At 45.6% G+C, this 18491-nt stretch overlaps 3 protein-coding genes across 3 annotated transcripts; 2 read left to right on the forward strand and 1 right to left on the reverse strand.

Moving 5' to 3' along the window:
- The first annotated feature begins 433 nt into the window (after positions 1 to 433).
- LOC108097742 (high affinity copper uptake protein 1) lies at positions 434 to 1833 on the forward strand. The gene is made up of 2 exons (XM_017200249.2): positions 434 to 659; positions 1074 to 1833. Exons 1-2 carry the CDS (start codon positions 588 to 590, stop codon positions 1536 to 1538), a joined length of 537 nt encoding a protein of 178 aa, XP_017055738.1. The 5' UTR covers positions 434 to 587; the 3' UTR covers positions 1539 to 1833.
- Positions 1636 to 16868, reverse strand: LOC108097741 (paired box pox-meso protein). The gene is made up of 2 exons (XM_017200248.1): positions 16213 to 16868; positions 1636 to 3512 (listed from the first exon to the last, which is right to left on the reverse strand). Exons 1-2 carry the CDS (start codon positions 16220 to 16222, stop codon positions 2413 to 2415), a joined length of 1110 nt encoding a protein of 369 aa, XP_017055737.1. The 5' UTR covers positions 16223 to 16868; the 3' UTR covers positions 1636 to 2412.
- LOC108097740 (odorant receptor 85a) lies at positions 4475 to 5814 on the forward strand. The gene is made up of 3 exons (XM_017200247.1): positions 4475 to 5235; positions 5298 to 5655; positions 5707 to 5814. Exons 1-3 carry the CDS (start codon positions 4475 to 4477, stop codon positions 5779 to 5781), a joined length of 1194 nt encoding a protein of 397 aa, XP_017055736.1. The 3' UTR covers positions 5782 to 5814.
- Positions 16869 to 18491: the final 1623 nt, after the last annotated feature.

The raw sequence follows: 18491 nt of genomic DNA on the forward strand, positions 1-18491 counted from the left end.
CGAAGAATCGAAAGAATGGAAAAATTTCGACATCATGTATTACAGCAACAACGTATATTTTTTATAAACCCATGATCGATTATCTGGATTGCAATAAATTCTGCACTCAAATCGATTGTTGAACCTTTGTCATGACCCCATAAATTAAATTGCAAACCGTAATGAAGAGATCAGTGATCAAGGATGGACTTTATCTTTTGAGATAAAAACCTGTAATAGATAATAATATGAGTATCTTTTGTTTTGCTTTACACCTATGAGATTCGAATGCATTCGCTTGGAGGGCTTTATCTAGGCCCATTTCTGGGGGCCACTATCGTTGGTATCGGCGCTACTGGCTGATAACGAACCTTTCCCATTTCTCATAGATAAGCACACGTCCCATCGCCGCTTCGGCGGGATTAGGGTAGATTTTCTTTAAAAAACCACTCGCGAGCAGCGAGTTCCAAGCAGTCAACGCTCTGCTCTCAGCACCTCCGCAGGTCTAGCTCTTATCACAGTGCGTCCCCGATCGGCAGTTGGATTTTCCACTTCTGTTTTGCTGTATCTGTATCTGTATCTGTGCCAACAAACAATAACAATCCAAGATGGATCACGACCACGATCACGGATCTGACGACTCCACCAGCACGGAGAAATCCTGCCCCATGATCATGGTGGTGAGTACCGCGTTACACAACCCCCAATATCTGATTCCACAAATACAAAATCACTTACCCGCACGCTAATCGCTGTAATTTTTTAAGTCACTCATCCAGTTTCACCGCGTGAGATTCAGCCGGAGAGCAAATATCTCGCGCGACGAGGAATTTTAATTCTCTGGCAAGTCACTCCCTAGTATATATACTTATGAGTCGAGCAGCACAATGATTTATTTGCTCTCCTGCTCTTTTTCGGTCGCTCTCAAAGTATTTGAATAAAATATGCTCTCGTACAGGGTGTTTTGTTCGAATTAGGTGACAACAATTGACAAATTTTCGGCTTTCTAAATGTCTTGTGATCACTTTAGAAATATTAGAGAACTAATTAATGTATAATATAATTTCAAATTAACCCGTTTTGTTTGTTTTTAGTTCCATGGCGGACACTGCGAACGGATTTTGTGGCGAGGCTGGGTGGCTTCCACGGTGTGGGAGTTCGTCCTTTCCGCGCTGGCCATCTTCCTGGTGTCCTTCCTGTACGAGGCCCTCAAGTTCCTGCGCCAGCAGCTTGCTCGCCGGGAAGCCCGCAAGGAGAGCGAGCGACTGGCGGCGGAGCAGCGCAGGAAAGCCGAGACGCCATCGACCGGAGGATGCTGCTCGGAAACCCCACTGGCGGAGCCCAGGGAGCAGACTTACTGGCAGCTCCTGTTCGCCTCGTCGCACATCCTGCAGTCGCTGCTCAACCTGCTGCAGATCGTCATCTCGTACCTGCTCATGCTGATCTTCATGACCTTCAACTACTGGCTCTGCCTGGCCGTCATCCTGGGACTGGGTCTGGGCTACTTCTTCTTCGGGTGGAACAAGAAGAATCCGGACGAGAGCGAGTGCTGTCCCTAAGAGCAGGATGTTCCATCGTTATTGTTAAGCCCCACAGCCCTTGTCAGTTTTGGCTCACGCACATCAGACAGTCCCGTCCCCAAAGTAACCACAGAAATTGTCTAAAAATACAATTTATTCGATAGTTACACTTGGTTTAATCGTAATTGATGTAATCGTAGCATAAATTAGTCAACTAGTTTACTTAGTGAGCATATTGTACAAATAGTAGTTATGAGAACAAGAACCTATACAATCGATTAACGTACCACTCAATACTTTCCATTTAACAATAAAGGTTTATTTCGTAACTTAATCTTGACTGCTGAAAGCACAAACAAACCAATTCGAAACGCAAAAAAAATAACGCAAGTGAAAATCTCTAGGATTACATGAAATTCGTAATGATATGGGGATAATGCCAGGTCTGAGTCCCGACAGTCCACAACTCACATTTGATGGCATATCCATTGGCACTCACTAGTTACTTGGAAACATTTTAAAATTATTTTGTAAGCTTTCACCTTAAGTAATCACATATAGTAAATTTTTCTTGGCAACTTTAAACGACTGGTTGATATGGGAAATGTAACTAAACAAACCTTGAGCTTTTTTAAGTAATCTTCTAGACATTCTTCGCTGCATTTTATCTATTTACATTTGCTTAGTCACAACGAAATGTTTACAATCTTTTAATTTATACAACAATTCCTGGGAAATGAGTTCCGTTTGCTACTTTTTATTTAAGAACTGATTACTTTATTCGAGTGATAAGTGAGTGCCGTGATATGACCATCCTTAACTAGCGCTTAGAAGATAGTAACCTAGACTGAACAACCGCGATCAAAAGTAGCTAGACCCGCAACCAACAGTCAGTGGACTGCCCACCGCCCACTCATAATCCCGTGGCTCCGGCGGCCATCATGCCGCCGTGGTGGTGGTGGTGGTGCATTCCGCTGTTCTGGAAGTACATGTAGTAGTTGTACGGCGACTGCTGGCCCGCCCCGCCCTCGCAGTCGAGCAGCGGCTGACCGCCCGCAGTTCCCGCCACGGGGGAGGGGGTCATCGGGAGCGGGGACACCGTGCTGCCCATCCCGCCCACTCCGACGCCCACCTGGCAGCTGGCCCTCAGTGCAACGGCCTGGTGGTGGGCCAGGATGTCGCTCACCGAGTGCGAAGAGGGCCAGTGGGCGGCGGCGGCGGCGGCCACGCTCCGCAGCTGGTGGGGATGCGGCCCGGAGCCCTGGCCACCGGCTCCCTGCGGCGGAGAGGGACTCCCGCAGGACACGGCCTTCATGCTGTAGGCGGCCGCCGCGCTGTACGGCTGGTAGATCGAGTTGTACAGGTGGGCGTGGGCATGGGCGTGGGCGTGGACGTGGTGGGCACTGGCCGCAGCCGCCGCCGCCGTCTGGTGGTGGTGGTGCGGATGGTGCGGGTGGTGCGCTCCTCCTCCGGGGTTGCCCAGGTTACCCAGATTTATGTTGTTCGAGGCACTGCCTCCGTTGTTCTGACCGCCGTTGCTGGACACACTACCGCCGCCACTGCTGCTCCCGCTGCCCATCACCGCACCCGGAGCATGCTGGTGGCCCAGGCTGCCCAGCTTGTTCCGCAGGATCCTCGAGATGGAGCTCACGCTGGGCACGTTCGTCTTGTCGCAGATGCCCTCGCTGAGCAGCCGGTCGCGGATCTCCCAGGCGAAGATGCCCGGGTCGCGCTGCTTCAGCTCCCGGATGTAGTTGACCACCTTGGGCGTGGTCACCCGCGGCTTGGAGCCCCCGATGGCCCCCGGCAGGATGGAGCCCGTCTCGTGGTACCTGGCCAGGATCTTCGACACGCACCCGTGGCTCACTCGCAGCTGGCGGGAGATGTCGCAGGGCCGGATGCCCAGGCGGGCCAGCTCCACGATCCGCATCCTAGTCGCGTTCGGCAGCGGACGCCCGTTGACGAAGACGCCGCCCAGCTGGTTCACCTCGCCATACTGCGGACACTGCGACTCTGCAAGGGAACGGAAACGGGTTCTGAATTAGCCAAAGTGGTAAAATCACCAAGGAATGGGGAAGATTCGCACCGACACTTAAGTACTCTTACGAAAAGGAGGGGATAATTTAAAGAGGTAAATATAAATAATGTTTCAATAAAATTGTAAAAAATTAAACCTACCTAAACGGAAAGTTAATTATCATTAATTCAACAAAGACTTTGATCCTCGGAAATGTTTAATCTCCTACTCAATGTTGCCAACTGCATTATCCGATAGCATTTCCCGATTCCCAGCATAGAGTACGAACAAAGAGCACTCCCTGGGATTGAGAAGCGAACAAAAGCACATTTGCGTCTAATTAGTTTCAGTGGCAAATGAGTGAGTGAGCCGAGTGGCCAGAGAAGGGGTTCTGGAAAGGAATGGAGTGGAGGGCCGAGATGAGTGGGTCGGGGTGCGTCCGTTGGTTCGGCTGAAAACCGCACCATTTGCTTCTCAGAACTGCGGATGTGGGTGCCCCGGGCATCTTGCCGCAGATTGCGACTGGGAAGGCACAACTTGAATGCCCGGAACGTGCGGAAATGCACTTTGAGCGATGACGCAAAGATTTCCCCTTGGCGCATAGAACACCACCTAGGGATAGGTGCACATCGACATCGGTCCATTCTATTCTTATTCGCTCTAAGACTGGAATTAGCAGTGAGTGTATATAAACCCCTTAAAACCATAAACAGAGCAATTAAAAATCCCTGTGAAAAGGACAATGTGTCAACTAACACGCCCCTTAACAACAGTCTGCAATTTTCCTGCAGAATAATTGTTTCCTTCCCACAATTGAGTCATTTGCTACGAATAATAATTATACTTTTTGGCGCATTTTAAAAACCTATATAAACGCAGCTTATGCAAAACTTAAACTTCAGTCGGTCAAAGTCAACGGGTCAAAGTTCAAGTGAAAATTAACTACCCAAAATCAAGAATGATCTTCAAGTACATCCAGGAGCCAACAATCGGAGCTTTATTCCGCTCGCGGGATTCGCTGATTTACTTGCACAGGTCCATGAGTCAATTGGGATGGAGACTGCCGCCAAGAAGTAAACCCTTCTGGTGGCTTTACTACCTCTGGTGCTTGGCGGTCATAGTACTCGTCTTCATCTTCATTCCCTACGGACTCATAATGACGGGAGTGAGGGAGTTCAAGAACTTCACGACCACCGATCTGTTCACCTACGTTCAGGTGCCGGTCAACACCAACGCCTCCATAATGAAGGGCATCATCGTGCTGTTCATGCGGGGAAGGTTCCTCCAGGCCCAGAAGATGATGGACCAGATGGACGTCCGCTGCACCAGGATGGAGGAGAAGGTGCAGGTGCACCGATCGGCGGCCTTGGGCAACCGAGTGGTGGTGATCTACCATGGAATATACTTCGGTTACCTAACCATGGCCACAACAGCAGCTTTGGTGATTGGAAAGACTCCGTTTTGCCTGTACAATCCACTGGTCAACCCCAATGAACACTTCTACTTGGCCACTACAATTGAGTGCGTCACAATGGCCGGTATTATCTTGGCGAACCTTATTTTGGACGTCTATCCAATCATTTATGTGGTTATATTGCGAACCCATCTTGAGCTCTTGAGCCAGCGAGTCAAGAACCTGCGATCCGATCCGGACAAAGATGATGATCAGCATTATGCGGAGTTGACGGAGTGCGTCAAGGATCACAAGCTGATAGTTGAGTAAGGAAGGATAAACCATTTACTATATATAGAATACATATCTATATTTTTCTTCTGAGTAGATATGGAAACTCGCTGCGTCCCATGATCTCGGCCACGATGTTCATTCAGCTGCTCTCCGTCGGACTTCTTTTGGGTTTGGCAGCGGTGTCCATGCAGTTCTACAATACCATATTGGAGCGGGTAGTCTCTGGGGTCTACACCATCGCCATTCTTACCCAGACCTTTCCCTTTTGCTATGTCTGTGAGCAGTTGAGCAGCGACTGCGAATCTCTAAGTAACACATTGTTCCACTCCAAGTGGATCGGAGCTGAGCGGCGATATAGAACCACGATGCTGTACTTCATTCACAATGTCCAGCAGTCGATTCTGTTCACAGCTGGCGGAATATTTCCCATTTGCTTGAACACCAATATTAAGGTAGGATTATTATAATATAAAATAATTTGGTATTACTACTTAAACTTTCAGATGGCCAAGTTCGCTTTCTCCGTGGTTACCATTGTGAATGAGATGGACTTGGCAGAGAAATTGAGAAGGGAGTAGGATGGAACTATTTTATCAGTTAGCTTGAAGTAGTTTTAATGATTATTATTCACCTAGCAGCACTAAGATTTCGTTATTTGGCACAAACATTAAATAAAGTACCTAATCAAAGCAAGTACAACTTCAGTTATGTCTCTTCGTAGTAAACTAGTTTTAAGAGTTAAGTGAAATCATTGCATTTCGCTTTGCATTACAATGAAAAGCAAGAGGCCTACGCAAATGGCTTTCCATTATCCGACGGTGAATGGGGAAGCCCTTATCTGGAGACTCTGTTCTTGGCACCTGCCACTGGACCGCTCGCTCCGTCTGGAAGTGCCGTTCGGGCCATTAGCATTGTGGGCAAATAGAGGCACTGCTGCACATCTGCGCCGTCCTCTAGTTTCGAATCGAGTTGCACAACAGCAACTCCGAGACCGAGAGCAACACGTTCTGGGGAGTGCAGCGCCATAAAACCACAATGGAGCTCCCGGGCTTACTCGTGCCTGCGATCTGCAGAAGTCAGAAGTCAGAAATCCGAAATCAGAAATCAGGAAGGAACCGGACAAAGAGCGATAATCTACGGGGAGACGGAGTATATCGACCTCGGTAGTGCCCCATCCATTCAGGAGGGCATTTTGCGACTTACAAGCTCGTTTTCCCGCCGCTCGGATATCGCATTACCATCCCACTTGTTGCCCGACATCGACATCGACATAGAGATCGACATCCAGATCGAGATCGACATCCACTTGGACTTCACAACCCCACCGATCCCGAACAAATGATCCGCGGCAGTGTCGAATTTCGTGTACATAGTTAATGGTTATGGATTTGCGCACTTGTCAATTGCAGTTCGATCATTGCCAGCAAATGCACCAACTCGGGGTCGGTTTTTAGCCCCAGACAAAGCGAACGTGCAGCTGCATAAATAGGAAAGCCATTCGAAATAGAGGCAATCGACATGGGTATCTCCCCACATAAAAGGTAATTGCATTAGATGGGGACTTCGGTTCGACCAGGAGGTACTTATTGCCAACCCAAAAGCACATACAACAACGTAACGTTAGTAAAATCTTCAAAAAATATTATCAAACACTTCTCTTGCCAATAAAAATATTATTCCTATTGCAATATGAAACACTTTTCAGTTATTCTCGTATGTGTAATAATTCAATCTACTGTGCCTTAAAATCAATGTTATATTGTCTACGTGTCTAAGCCACTCAAAACGCATCATAAATTATCATAACTCGATGCACCCTTCAGTAAACAGCACAAAATATTACAAAATACTGAACTTAAAGTTCTATATAAGAGGGTTTTAAAGCCAAACTAGTCAGTTGTAGTTAGGATGTCGGCCAGAAGGCATATACTATGTATACTGAGCTGCTGCCTACTGCTCAGTTTTCTTGGCATTCAGGCTAGATCCTTGGAGGAATCAGCTGTTAAAACGGTTAGTGGAATTTATTTCTTATAAATCTTATCCTCTAAGATATTAATTTTAGAAGCGAGACATCGATTGGTTGACTGAACTGGAGGACATATGGAAAGACAGTGAAACCGATGTCGAGGAATCATCTAACAAAACTGTAAGTGGGTTTAATTTCAAATGAATCTAAACCTCTAAGCCAGTCTTTTTAGAAGCGAGACACCGATTGGTGGTCCTTTCTGGAGGACTTAGTCGATGACAGTGACAGTGAAACCGATGACGTCGAAAATGAAAACACATGTATGTTGTGGAGTAGCTTTGAGATAATGGAGTATTCATAAATGTTCAATTTTTTAGTGGTCTGTCGAAACTGTACGGTTTTAGTTCAAGCTGCGAACGCCACAACGCCAGGAACTACAGCTCCTCCGGTTCCTCCTCCAGGACCCGCTACGGCTCCTCCAGCCCCAACGGTTCCTGTTGCTCCAGCGGTCCCTGCTCCTCCAGCGGTTCCTGTTGCTCCAGCGGTCCCTGCTCCTCCAGCGGCTCCTGCTCCTCCAGCGGTTCCTGCTCCTCCAGTGGTTCCTGCAGCTCCAGTGGTTCCTGCTGCTCCAGCGGTTCCTGCTGCACCAGCGGTTCCTGCAGCTCCAGGAGTTCCTGCTGCTCCAGCAGCTCCTGCCGCTCCAGCGGTTCCTGCATCACCAGAAGCACCAGCAAATCCAGCAGCAGCCCCAGCACCTGCACCTCCTCCTTTAGGATAAGAAACCACCGGGATATATCTTAACACATCCATAACCATAGCTTTTAACTGGGATTTGGTATACTATAAGCTAACATTATCGGTGGAGGAACAACCCGCCTCGAATAAAACTGCGTTCATTCAGTTTAAGCCATAAATCTGTGCGGCCCCCGTTCCCTTGAAATAGGAATTTTCAAGATGTTGCAACGCAATTGTCTTGACATAAGTCACAACAGATCGGCTGGCACTCGCCGCAGACCCACACGCATTGAGTTTTGTGGCAGGGGACTCATGACATCCATCCGGGGAACAAGTCGGTGGTTTTTTGTGCTCGGTCTTTGAACATTTGTGCCAGGGAAAGAAGCCACTTTGGTTCTCCGCGACAGGGAGGGCGCCATTCCCAGCTTGACATTATGTTTGACATTTGTAATCTCGTGATCGTTAATTATTTACGAATTGAGTTACAAACAGAGGGGATCCTCGGCAGGCATCGCCAGCCAGGAAGACAAGAAGTGGAGTCAAAGATCACGGAGACGACATATTCGCCACCTCAGAAGAGGTTGTTATAAAAATAAGGAAACAAACAAATTACATTCTCTTAAAAAGTAAAAGATACTAAGCGGAAGATTCATCACATTTCTTTTATCTTGGATAAAGTCTCACATCCCCAGAATTTTCGTATTTTTTGTTGCCTTCTGTTACTTTTTATTGTAATATTTGCCTCGGCATGTAAACTATTCGAAAAATGTCCAGTGAAGGCTGCAATTTGTTGGCTTCTTCGAGAACATTATCTCCGAGTGCTTGACTTTTGCGCCGAGCGTCCATAAATTTGTCTCAACAAATACTTTCTAGTTGTCGCTGACAAAGATCGACGCTCTTGTTTTCTCCACGGGACTTCTTGTTTGGATCTACTGAAGATAGCTGCGTGGTTTTAATGGCTTTTCAAATACGCATGACATCAATTTTGGGCAATTACCAGAGATTAATGGCGGCCAAAGTTGAGCACTTGGGCTCAATTATGATCTGTGAGTTATACTGCCGATAAGAATCGAACCTCCGCCTAGCCGAGAAATTGGAAAATTAATTGAATCGACCAACTATCGGCTGGCTGCCCGATTGGAGAATGTTCTCCGAGATGCTGATACTGATTCGACTCGCCTCCCAGTCGGTAGTCATCTTCAAAGTTGTGAGTAAGTTTTGCACTTGTGATTTATGGCAGCCAATCGACATCCGGCCAGAATAAAATGCTTCCCGCCACATGCAAATTAGTCACGTAATTCCTATTAGAGCGGCACTTCGATTCCCCTTTGAGCGGACTGATGAGATGAGTCAAGAGCAAACGTTTTGCAACGTGCCCAGTGTCCAAGGCGAATTTGATAAATGTTGACCACGACAGTAGTGAGCCATAGTTTACAAGAGATATACGACCAAGGAAAACATCTGCATACATTAATAGTTAGATTAACTGCTGAAATGTTATCAAGTAAAGCAGCTTCCAAACAAATTGATTTAAAAAGGTGGAAATTGAATATATCCTTAAGAATTTCTCAAGGCAACAGTTGGTTTATTTTCCCGGTGTGGCTTTAGTTCAAAATCATTTCATCAAACCCCTTTTCGGGGGATCACAAGTGCAACATTTGGTTGCGCCTCTGCACGGCTACTTGGGCGATGCGTCGGCACTGATTGTTGGTCTTATTAAAGGTGCAAACATGCCACCGGTGTGGAATCGGTAGTGGCAGTGGCAGTGGCGGAGGAGTTGGAGGTGGGCAGTCGAATCGAATACCCAGTGTCGGTCACGATCAGAGGAGCAGTGTGTTTTAGGTGCTACCCAGGTCGCCGTCGCATTTCGAGTTTGTTTGGCTTGTTTGTTTGCCTCCGGGAGAGAACCTTCGAATGCTAAGAGGCGGGTTCTGTTTGTTTGAATTTAAGCAACGCCTGCTGCGGACGATCAAGTCGACTGGGCTACTTTAGCTCTAATAAGGATCCTTCCTGGCTTTCTGGCTCTCCGGCATAGCGACTTTCCGCTAGTCAGCGCTTAATCAAGGCAAACAAACTGGCATCGCGACCCAATCCATCCGATTCCAACCAAACCGATCCGATCCGATCCGATCCGATCTGAGCAGCTTCTGTTAATGAAAGGCAAACAGCTGGGGAATTGTGAAGAGGTCGGGCAAACAGCTTAAAAAATCATAAACTCTGAAACGAAATGGAGACAGGGAAGCCGAAGCAAAAGGAGAAGGAGACTCAGACTGAGTCTGATTCTGCCTGATCGGTAAATATTTGCCGATGGATTTTCGTCTCGGGACTCGAAGTCCTTTCGCATCCCCGGCGGAAACTGGAAGCGGACTCGGATTCGGTAGCCGACGCTTCTGTATCTGTGTGCCTCGGTACAAATGGCTTACAAATGGCTCTGTTTGCTTTGAAATCGTACACTTTTACTTAGTTGGTCACGCTTGGCTCGCAATCCGAAAACAACCCGCAGAGAAATTGTCTCTGGCGATAATCGAACGGTTTCTCAACAGCCTTTTAAACAAATAGTTAAAAAAATACAAAATTTTAGTTTAAAAAAATCGAAAGTTGCATAACAATTTTGATGAATAAATCTAGCGATATCGGTCTAAAACTCTGATCTTTTCCGAGCCGCTCCCGTTTTTGGACCCGTTGGACCCTTTTCCCTCGCTTTCAACATGCCATAAAAAGCTCAATTAAAATTGTCTATATGGCAAAATTATAATTCATAAATTCTGGGAAATTGCCGAATACAATGGCGACCACTGTTTCAACTGGAACTCCGCCAACGATCAGCAAATTACAAACGCAATCCAGAAAGAAATGTCGGCTTTAATGTCCCTCTGTTTGAGGGAGTTTTTTATTTCTGGTTCTTCTTCTCGGAAATTTTTCAACACTTGCCCTTTCGTCAAAGTTTCGCCGACGGCAATTAAAGTTGCACATATTGCAGTTTAAGTTTTGTATAATTTATTAAAATATCATTAAAGTATTCACGAAAGCCACTGATGCGCGTAAATCCAATTACAGGAGCAATTAACGAATGTTAACTAACTAGAACTAATTAAAAATAATATTCGCTAAACAAAATGCACGGAAAAACCCTCAGTACGTTAGTATATGTATGTACAGTAAAGCCCGTGTTTAATTTAAAAAAATATTAAACTTTTTAAAACAATGATATTTTAATTGCAGATTTGCATTCCTCTTTTATGGCTAAAAAGTGGAAACGATAAACAAAAGTTAGTTATTGTTTTATAATTTTATTATTACAGATGGTTGGTTAAACACTAAAAGTATTTATTGCATTGCAAGCTTACAAGCTGGCATATAATTATATTGACTCTTATCAACTGGAAAATAATATATATATATACACAAGCGATAATCGAGATTGTCTCCTTTTCCTATTTGTCTTGTCTGGTTGATAAGTTGCAACTAATATTGCAATAAAAATAATACTTTGAATCAACTTCATCAAGGCATTCGATTGACTTGGTGATTATTTCACAAACTTGATTGCTAAGAACATTTTCGATGTCAAATGTCGAGAGGCAATGAACTTATTTTCTGCCTAATTGAATTTAACAAATTCAAACATTTCAGCTGATAAGACATTTTGTTTATGCGACCATTAAAATACATTGTATGATTTATAACTTTTGAATTGAATCTGAATGCACAGGCGAAATTTCATCGGACTCCGATGATGACAATAATACTTATCACGCCTTTGATACTTTTATTTGTAGAAAATAAAAAAATGCCATTCAAGTTTCATTTTAATTAATAAGCGGCCCGTCAATTAACACGTTTTCACACTAACCGATGCGTTCTACGAAAATGGTCCACTAAATTGTATTAAATCGCAGAAAACTTTGAGTAATTGTCTGAATATTCACAGCATTAACTGCAAACAAATAAAATAAATACCAAGATACCAAAATGCCTGCCAATTTGATACTTATTTTTAGTTCGTTGGGCCCGAATTGAATATAAATTTGGCATGAAATGATGTTTTTGATATTGGGGGCAATAATTTTGGGGGCTTCTGGTTTGGTGTTTGATTGGATCAGCCGGCATAATCGCATCAAAAAGACATCCCCAAAAATATGAAAAAATATTAAGTTCGACGATTAAATGCTCTTAAGTGGGATACCCATTAAAAAAACAACTTCACAAACTATTTGTAATGATGGTAATTTTCTAAGTAGATAAGCAAATTTCATTTATTTGTTTTTAAGGTTTTAGAAAGTTGTTTGATCTCTGAAATGAATTAAATGGGATAATCTACTTTAATCGGAAGGGTATAAAAGCGCATGGCGAATCGGATTTCCCCTCTCATAACTATAGACTATGTACGAGTGCATTTTCGAATGCGTGTTGTTCCCATAAATCTTTGGGTCTTGGCAAGCAATTCTTCTCCTTCGGAAGACCCCAGCAGGTTGATTGACGGAGCGCCCTCGCGGTAGGGAGATGCCTTCCTTCATATGTTTATTTCTTGATTCCGCCGCTGGCTGATGGCTGCTGGCATCCTATATAAATTTATATGCATTCGGCATGCAGAAAAAATTAATTTAACAACTCAGTTGACTTGAGCTGAGGCTCAGCCAGCGCGTCGCGTATACGCCGCGTGGCCCGCCCCTTTTCACTGCTCGCATTGTGAATATTTAGTCAGTCGCCAACATTGTTGCGCTCTTCATCGACTTATAAATAGTTTAGTTTCCACTTCGATTTCTTCCTCTTCTCATCTATATAGTAACCACGAGGCTTGTCGACAATTTTGCATTCGGAGCGTTGCACAATTTGCCGCACAATCGCATTTATTTATCAGTGAATTTCACAGAGTCGCCGGGCCAAGAGAAAGAGGAAGCCACTCCCGTCTGTCACTTTGATCTGCTGATCTGCTGGCAATGCCATTTTCCTTTTAATCTGCAGAGTTCAGACCCGAGTGTTATCAATGGAAAAGAGTCGTGATTGGAATTGCGTTATGCTTTCTTAACTGCAATGTTGTGCGATGTTGTGCTCAACAAGTCGAGGAAATTCAATGTAAGTTTCAATACTGAATATGGAAAACAAAGCTAGAGCTATGCTATATTCTTTGAAGCGTACATTAATTAGACGAAAACCGAAGAAGTTCGAAGTTCGGAATTATAAATGAAGCCCATAAAATAGGCGCCCCAGCAAGTGGGAATCGGGAGTACATAAAGCTAAATAGATTCCTGCGGCGTCAACAGCATTGTCTGTCAACAGAAATTAATGAGTCCATAAATCACGGCAGCCACCGCCACGATAGCGGAGGGACGCACTCGCTCCTTGTTCCGCCCCCTTGGGATACGGGGGCACTGGGAGCTAGGAAATATGACGGCTCTAGCCCGAAACTCTAGACACTCGAAAGGGGTGTCGCACCCCGGCCAAAAAGCAAAGCAAAGAGACATGCCGCGGCGACTTCAATTACGCGTACCAGGAATGCGCACAATGCGAGTGCGTAGCCGAAATGCGCTCGATTGCGATGCAAACCCTGGGCCAGAGTTCCGAATCCAAGGCATCCACAGATCCACAGATTTACAGATCCGAAGATCCGACCAATCATTGCCAATGTTCTAGAACCGACAACTCCGCCGCGGTTCGGGTTCGCCGGCACTCGAGCAATGTGCTCCGCCCGTCGCTGACAGCCACTACATGGAAATAAATCTAGCCATGTGTTCTCCAGCTCGCCCACTAGTAAATCCTGGGTAGGGATGCCCACTGGGGATTACAAGAAGTAGCTGATGTTGGTACTTTGGAAAAATATCTGAAATACATTTCGGTTCGCTACTACACAAACCAACAGTTCTCCAAAATTTAATAAAGTACAAAATTTAAAAGAAAAGAAGGCTAAATAAAATGAATTTTTATATCCTAATGAATTTTTTTTTACCAAAACTTTTCAAACAGTTTCAAACTGAAAGGTTTCTTTTTTTATTCTTCCCAAAATTGGCTGGAAAATAGCCAAGCTTGCAGCACTACAAACCCGAAACTGGGAAATGGAGTCGGAATTCCTGAGGCAGTTCCGGTTGTGGGTCGCCATCGCTCCCGTGGGAGTTGCCACAGGCCGTCAAGGGGTTAGGGGTTAGGGGTTAGGACCAGATGCTATCCACCCGCTTATTGATGCGATCGCATTCATTATCCCGGAGTGAACTGGCTCAAACACGTGCCCCCTAACGATTAGAAACTCATTAAATTTATGGTAATGAGCTGAGTTTATCCTCTTGTACATGAAGAACACTTGTCAGATGTCAGAGGTTGGATCCGTGGGGAGATGTCCCAAGTGAAAAATGTCAACTGATCTACGAAGGGAACTTAACCTCTAGAAGCTGAAGGTCCTGATTGTGATAGTGGATGCACATTTAAAGAGCAAACATATACTAATTGACAAAACTGTAACTAAAAATGTTTATCCTATTTACAAATTTTTATAAATGGTATTGGGAGGATTATGCATATGTGGTGATTACCACTAACTTTAAAGCTCCCAGAGAAACCGCATTACCCGAAACCACTGCAAATGCGCTTTGTGTGAGTTCCGCATCAGCGAGCGGGGATGTGATTTAATTAAAGAACTCGGGGGAAACGACGCCACACAATCAAGCCGTGCCAGTGAAGCGTACTCCCAAACCCGGGCGCAATCATCGGTGTCCACGGGAGGAAGCTGCAGGTCGGGCTTTGTGATCACCCCACCTTGCCCCCTTGCCCCCTGCTTCTGGACACCTACATACATACACATATAATAAACCACTGTATAGACTTTTCCATTAAGGCGTGTACACATTGACGCGACGTTTTCCTCCTCGGGTCTCAAGTGTTTGCCTGCCTTTCGTGGCCGTCGTCTGCGCCTTTTGTTTTAGTGCCCCGTTCGGTGGCTTCAACATCTTGCACTTGCGGCCGCGTCTGGTGGGCTTTTCATGTTTGGCTACCGAAGTAGATGGCTACCGGTGGCCGTTAGTCACGCATTTCTGCACCTCTGGTCCGGAGTCTGGGATCGGGACCGCCGCCCTCTCGGCGTCTGCGCACCCGTCTATATCTTTTCCGACGTCTGCGGCCGAGCAAACACTGCCGGCGTACAAACAGAATGTCAAAACATCGAAAGCAAGTCATTAATGGACCAAAGTGCGGGACCTCCTAGCCATTCTCTTCCTTCTTTTTTGCCCGGCAAGTGAGAAAAGGTACATGTATCCTTTAACTTAAACCTTTCTGATACTTTGCGGTTAAGAATTAGCAATAAATAAGATCTCAAAACCAACAGAATGTATATAACTGCTTCATGCTTATTATAATTTTCCAAAATTATGTCACGGAATCCATAACCGATAGCCAATTATTTTGGAAGATGATCCAAGCTGTTGAAAATTCGTAAAAGTAAATCGACGCATGCCAAACCATTCAATTGCGCAGATGTTTGTCAATAGATCCAACAGGGCAAATCTTTACACACCTGTGTAGTTTTTGGCCATAAGGCAGTGTCTTGCACTCGGCTTTTGTTTTTGGCCCAAAGCATATGGACAAACAGAGACACGGAACCTTGGAGCCAAAAGTGAAGACCGCACGACAAAGGCACAAACATTACAACGGTCATTAGTTAAATTAGGAGCCATGGGTCCGGAGTTTGGGTCTGGATTGGGGTTTTGGTTTTGGTTTTGGTTTCGCCGTGGATGTGGATGTGGATGTGGGTTTGGGTTCGAGTACGGATGTCGGCGACATCATCGAAAGTCAAACAAGTGCCGCGGCTACCGCGAGGCTGTCGATCATGCGCAAAGCGACGGCAGCCTTTTGAAACGAAAATCAAAAGCAAACACCTGCCTCTTGGCCCGACCCAAAAACAAAGTCGGGTTATCCAGCCGTCGATTGTGTTTACCACATCGCGATTGCAGCCCAGGTTGAGGGGAGCCATCAGGACTTGTTTGGAGGATCGGACGAAAGCTCTTTGTTGGCAAAACACTTGAGCCGCGGATTTGAGTGAACACAAATAACTGTCACAAAAATAACTCGTTAAGATCAAGGAAAGTAGCTCAATTTAGTACTGTTTCATATAGCTCAGATAATGAAAGGAAATTCTTGTTGTTTTTTATTAATAAACTACAATAATATAGAAGATTACTTCCCTAATTTTTGAGAAATATTAATTCTTATAGCTTAAAGTTCCCAATGCCGTCGGCAACTCTCACTGCTATAAATCAATCAAAGTAAGAGGGCACTTGATTTGGGGCCACTTATGTTTATAGGAATAGGAATTGACACCTACCTGGGTCCATTTCGGCCGATGACAGTTGATTGAAGAACTCCAGAGCTGCAATTGTCGCACTCTCCGCTCGCTTTCTGCCGACTCCGCCGTGAAACTTTCTCTGGTTGGATTCGCTGGCTGATGGATGGCTTGGCGTTGCTGGGGACTGACGGTGGTTACCTAGTCGTTAACTTTTCGCACTTGGCTATAATGTGAGTTTCAATTAAGGCATGAAATTTGTATACAAATTGGCGCCAGTTGTGCGGGGCAGCGTCGGGGCCGCGGTGCCGTGAACCAAGACTGAGATCTGATTAGCACATTTTCGGGCCAAAACGATCGCTCTCGGCTGGGTTGCCTCGAAAATTATCACGCACTTATCACACCTTATTGAAGAGCCGGGAACTGCACACACTTAATGACACTACAATGGTTTTGCTATGCTTTGGTTTTCGACTACATCGGTTTGTTTTTCTGGGGGACCGCCCGTGAGATCGATGGTTGGGACCGATTGAACCGCACTCACTGATCCGTGCGCGCACCCTTCGATCTTCCGCTGGCCTTTTGTTCTCTAGCGAATCGGTTCGAATCGTATCGTATCGGTTGGGAACGGTTGGGTCGACTTGGATCGGGAAACCCTGGCGCGCTCTCCAAAAGCGATCGTTGCTGCTCGTCACCCGTGTCTGCTGCGACTAACGCTGCCCGCTGCGCTGCCGAGATCGCCCACCATCCACGGCCACGCACACACCGAATATCGCCTCCACACTCGCACTCACCTCCACATTCACATACACACCCATGCTCAAGTGGAAGCCACCGCGTCGACGCAGCATCCCAAGATCTCTCGCTCTCTCACTCCCTCTTCCGCTTCTCCTCTAGCGCACACACACACAGACGTCTGTGAGAGGAGGGCGGTCGATCGACTGTATTTGTTGGTTTTAATGGCGATGCTCGTGCACCAGTGTGCGTGAGCTAGTGGTCCGCGGGCAAATAATAAAAATGAAGAATGTCTTTCAGCGAACAGGAGCGCAGTGAAGAATTGAGGGTTTCCCCAAGTAAAAAAGATACAAAAATGGAATAATATTGAGGATGTTTAATACTATGGAATGATTCAGAGATTCGCAGATATACATTCAAAATTTCCCTGTCATGTCAAAAGTAAATCTTCAAAAAATGATTTTTTTAATCAGAAGAGTAATACACACCACCATGATCATCTGAATGGATAGTCTCTGCCTCCACCTCTAACCACTCCTGAAAAACCCCCAGTCCATGCGCCAGCTGATGTGTGGGTGTATCCATGTGTATCCATGAGCCCGAGCTGCGCACTGGTATTCGCACTCTCTCTCTCTTTCTCTCTCTCCGCTGCAATACCAATACAGCCGAGTACCGAGTGAGTGAGCACACGCAACCGGGCGGAGTTAATTTCTGAATGCTTGAATGGCCAATCTGAAGCAAGTAAGCGTATCCGTAGCGTTACGCAGGGTGGGCGAGCGATGTCATGACTTCTTAGTGTCACACACATGCGGAAAGAAAGGAAATAAAAGGAATGTATCGAAGAGTAGCGAGAAGATAAGGAACCGAGAAGAAAGGGGCGGGGCTGTGGGAATTCTCGGTGCGCGTGCATCTATTTTTGGTTCATTAAGAAAGCCATATCGCTAATAAAGCGGCACAGACAGCTAACCCCGTAGACCCCAGAGTTCCACCTCCCGGCCAATGCGGCGTATGCGTGATGCCAACTCTCGCTGAGGCGTTGCGTCTTGCTTGGTTAGAGTTAATTATAAGAAATGCCGTCTTCATCTGATTGTCACTAATCCTGAATATCGTCATTTAATGATAGATGCCAATTTTCGTTGTCATTCCCTCATTAAAATGGGCAAAATGTGCCTCTTCAATTTGTTGTTGCCCTCGCTCTGCTCGCTTGTGTGTACACATGTGTGTGAGGTTTGTTTGCGATTTAACCTACACACAGACACCTGCACGTTGGACACACCTCCTTGAGCTGGCTTACGCTTACCTGCTCATACCTTTTGTTGCGAATCCAATTGGCTTCTCTCCCTGTCGCTCTCTGATTTCATGATTCTCTTTCCCGACTGAAATTCTCTACGGTTTCTGGTTTGACGGTCGCCATTCCGCATATTACACAGAATTTAAAAAACATTTAAATTTTTTTTATCGCATCCTTAATATAACTGCATTCTAGATTTTCCATTATGTAGTGGCCGATATTTTGACCCCTGTTCGTGTTAGATTTTTCCAAGTATCTAGTACGGGAAACCCTTTTCTCGAGGTCCACAGCCCAT

This window comes from Drosophila ficusphila, unplaced genomic scaffold (genome assembly GCF_018152265.1).
Source record: "Drosophila ficusphila isolate 14025-0441.05 unplaced genomic scaffold, ASM1815226v1 contig_791, whole genome shotgun sequence".
In the NCBI taxonomy this organism is placed as follows: domain Eukaryota; kingdom Metazoa; phylum Arthropoda; class Insecta; order Diptera; family Drosophilidae; genus Drosophila; species Drosophila ficusphila.

Coding starts and splice junctions, on each gene's coding strand:
- LOC108097740 (XM_017200247.1), top strand. CDS start 4,475: ATGATCTTCAAGTACATCCAGGAGCCAACAATCGGAGCTTTATTCCGC. Junction 5,236..5,297: donor GATCACAAGCTGATAGTTGA/GTAAGGAAGGAT, acceptor TCTTCTGAGTAG/ATATGGAAACTCGCTGCGTC. Junction 5,656..5,706: donor GCTTGAACACCAATATTAAG/GTAGGATTATTA, acceptor TTAAACTTTCAG/ATGGCCAAGTTCGCTTTCTC.
- LOC108097742 (XM_017200249.2), top strand. CDS start 588: ATGGATCACGACCACGATCACGGATCTGACGACTCCACCAGCACGGAG. Junction 660..1,073: donor CCTGCCCCATGATCATGGTG/GTGAGTACCGCG, acceptor GTTTGTTTTTAG/TTCCATGGCGGACACTGCGA.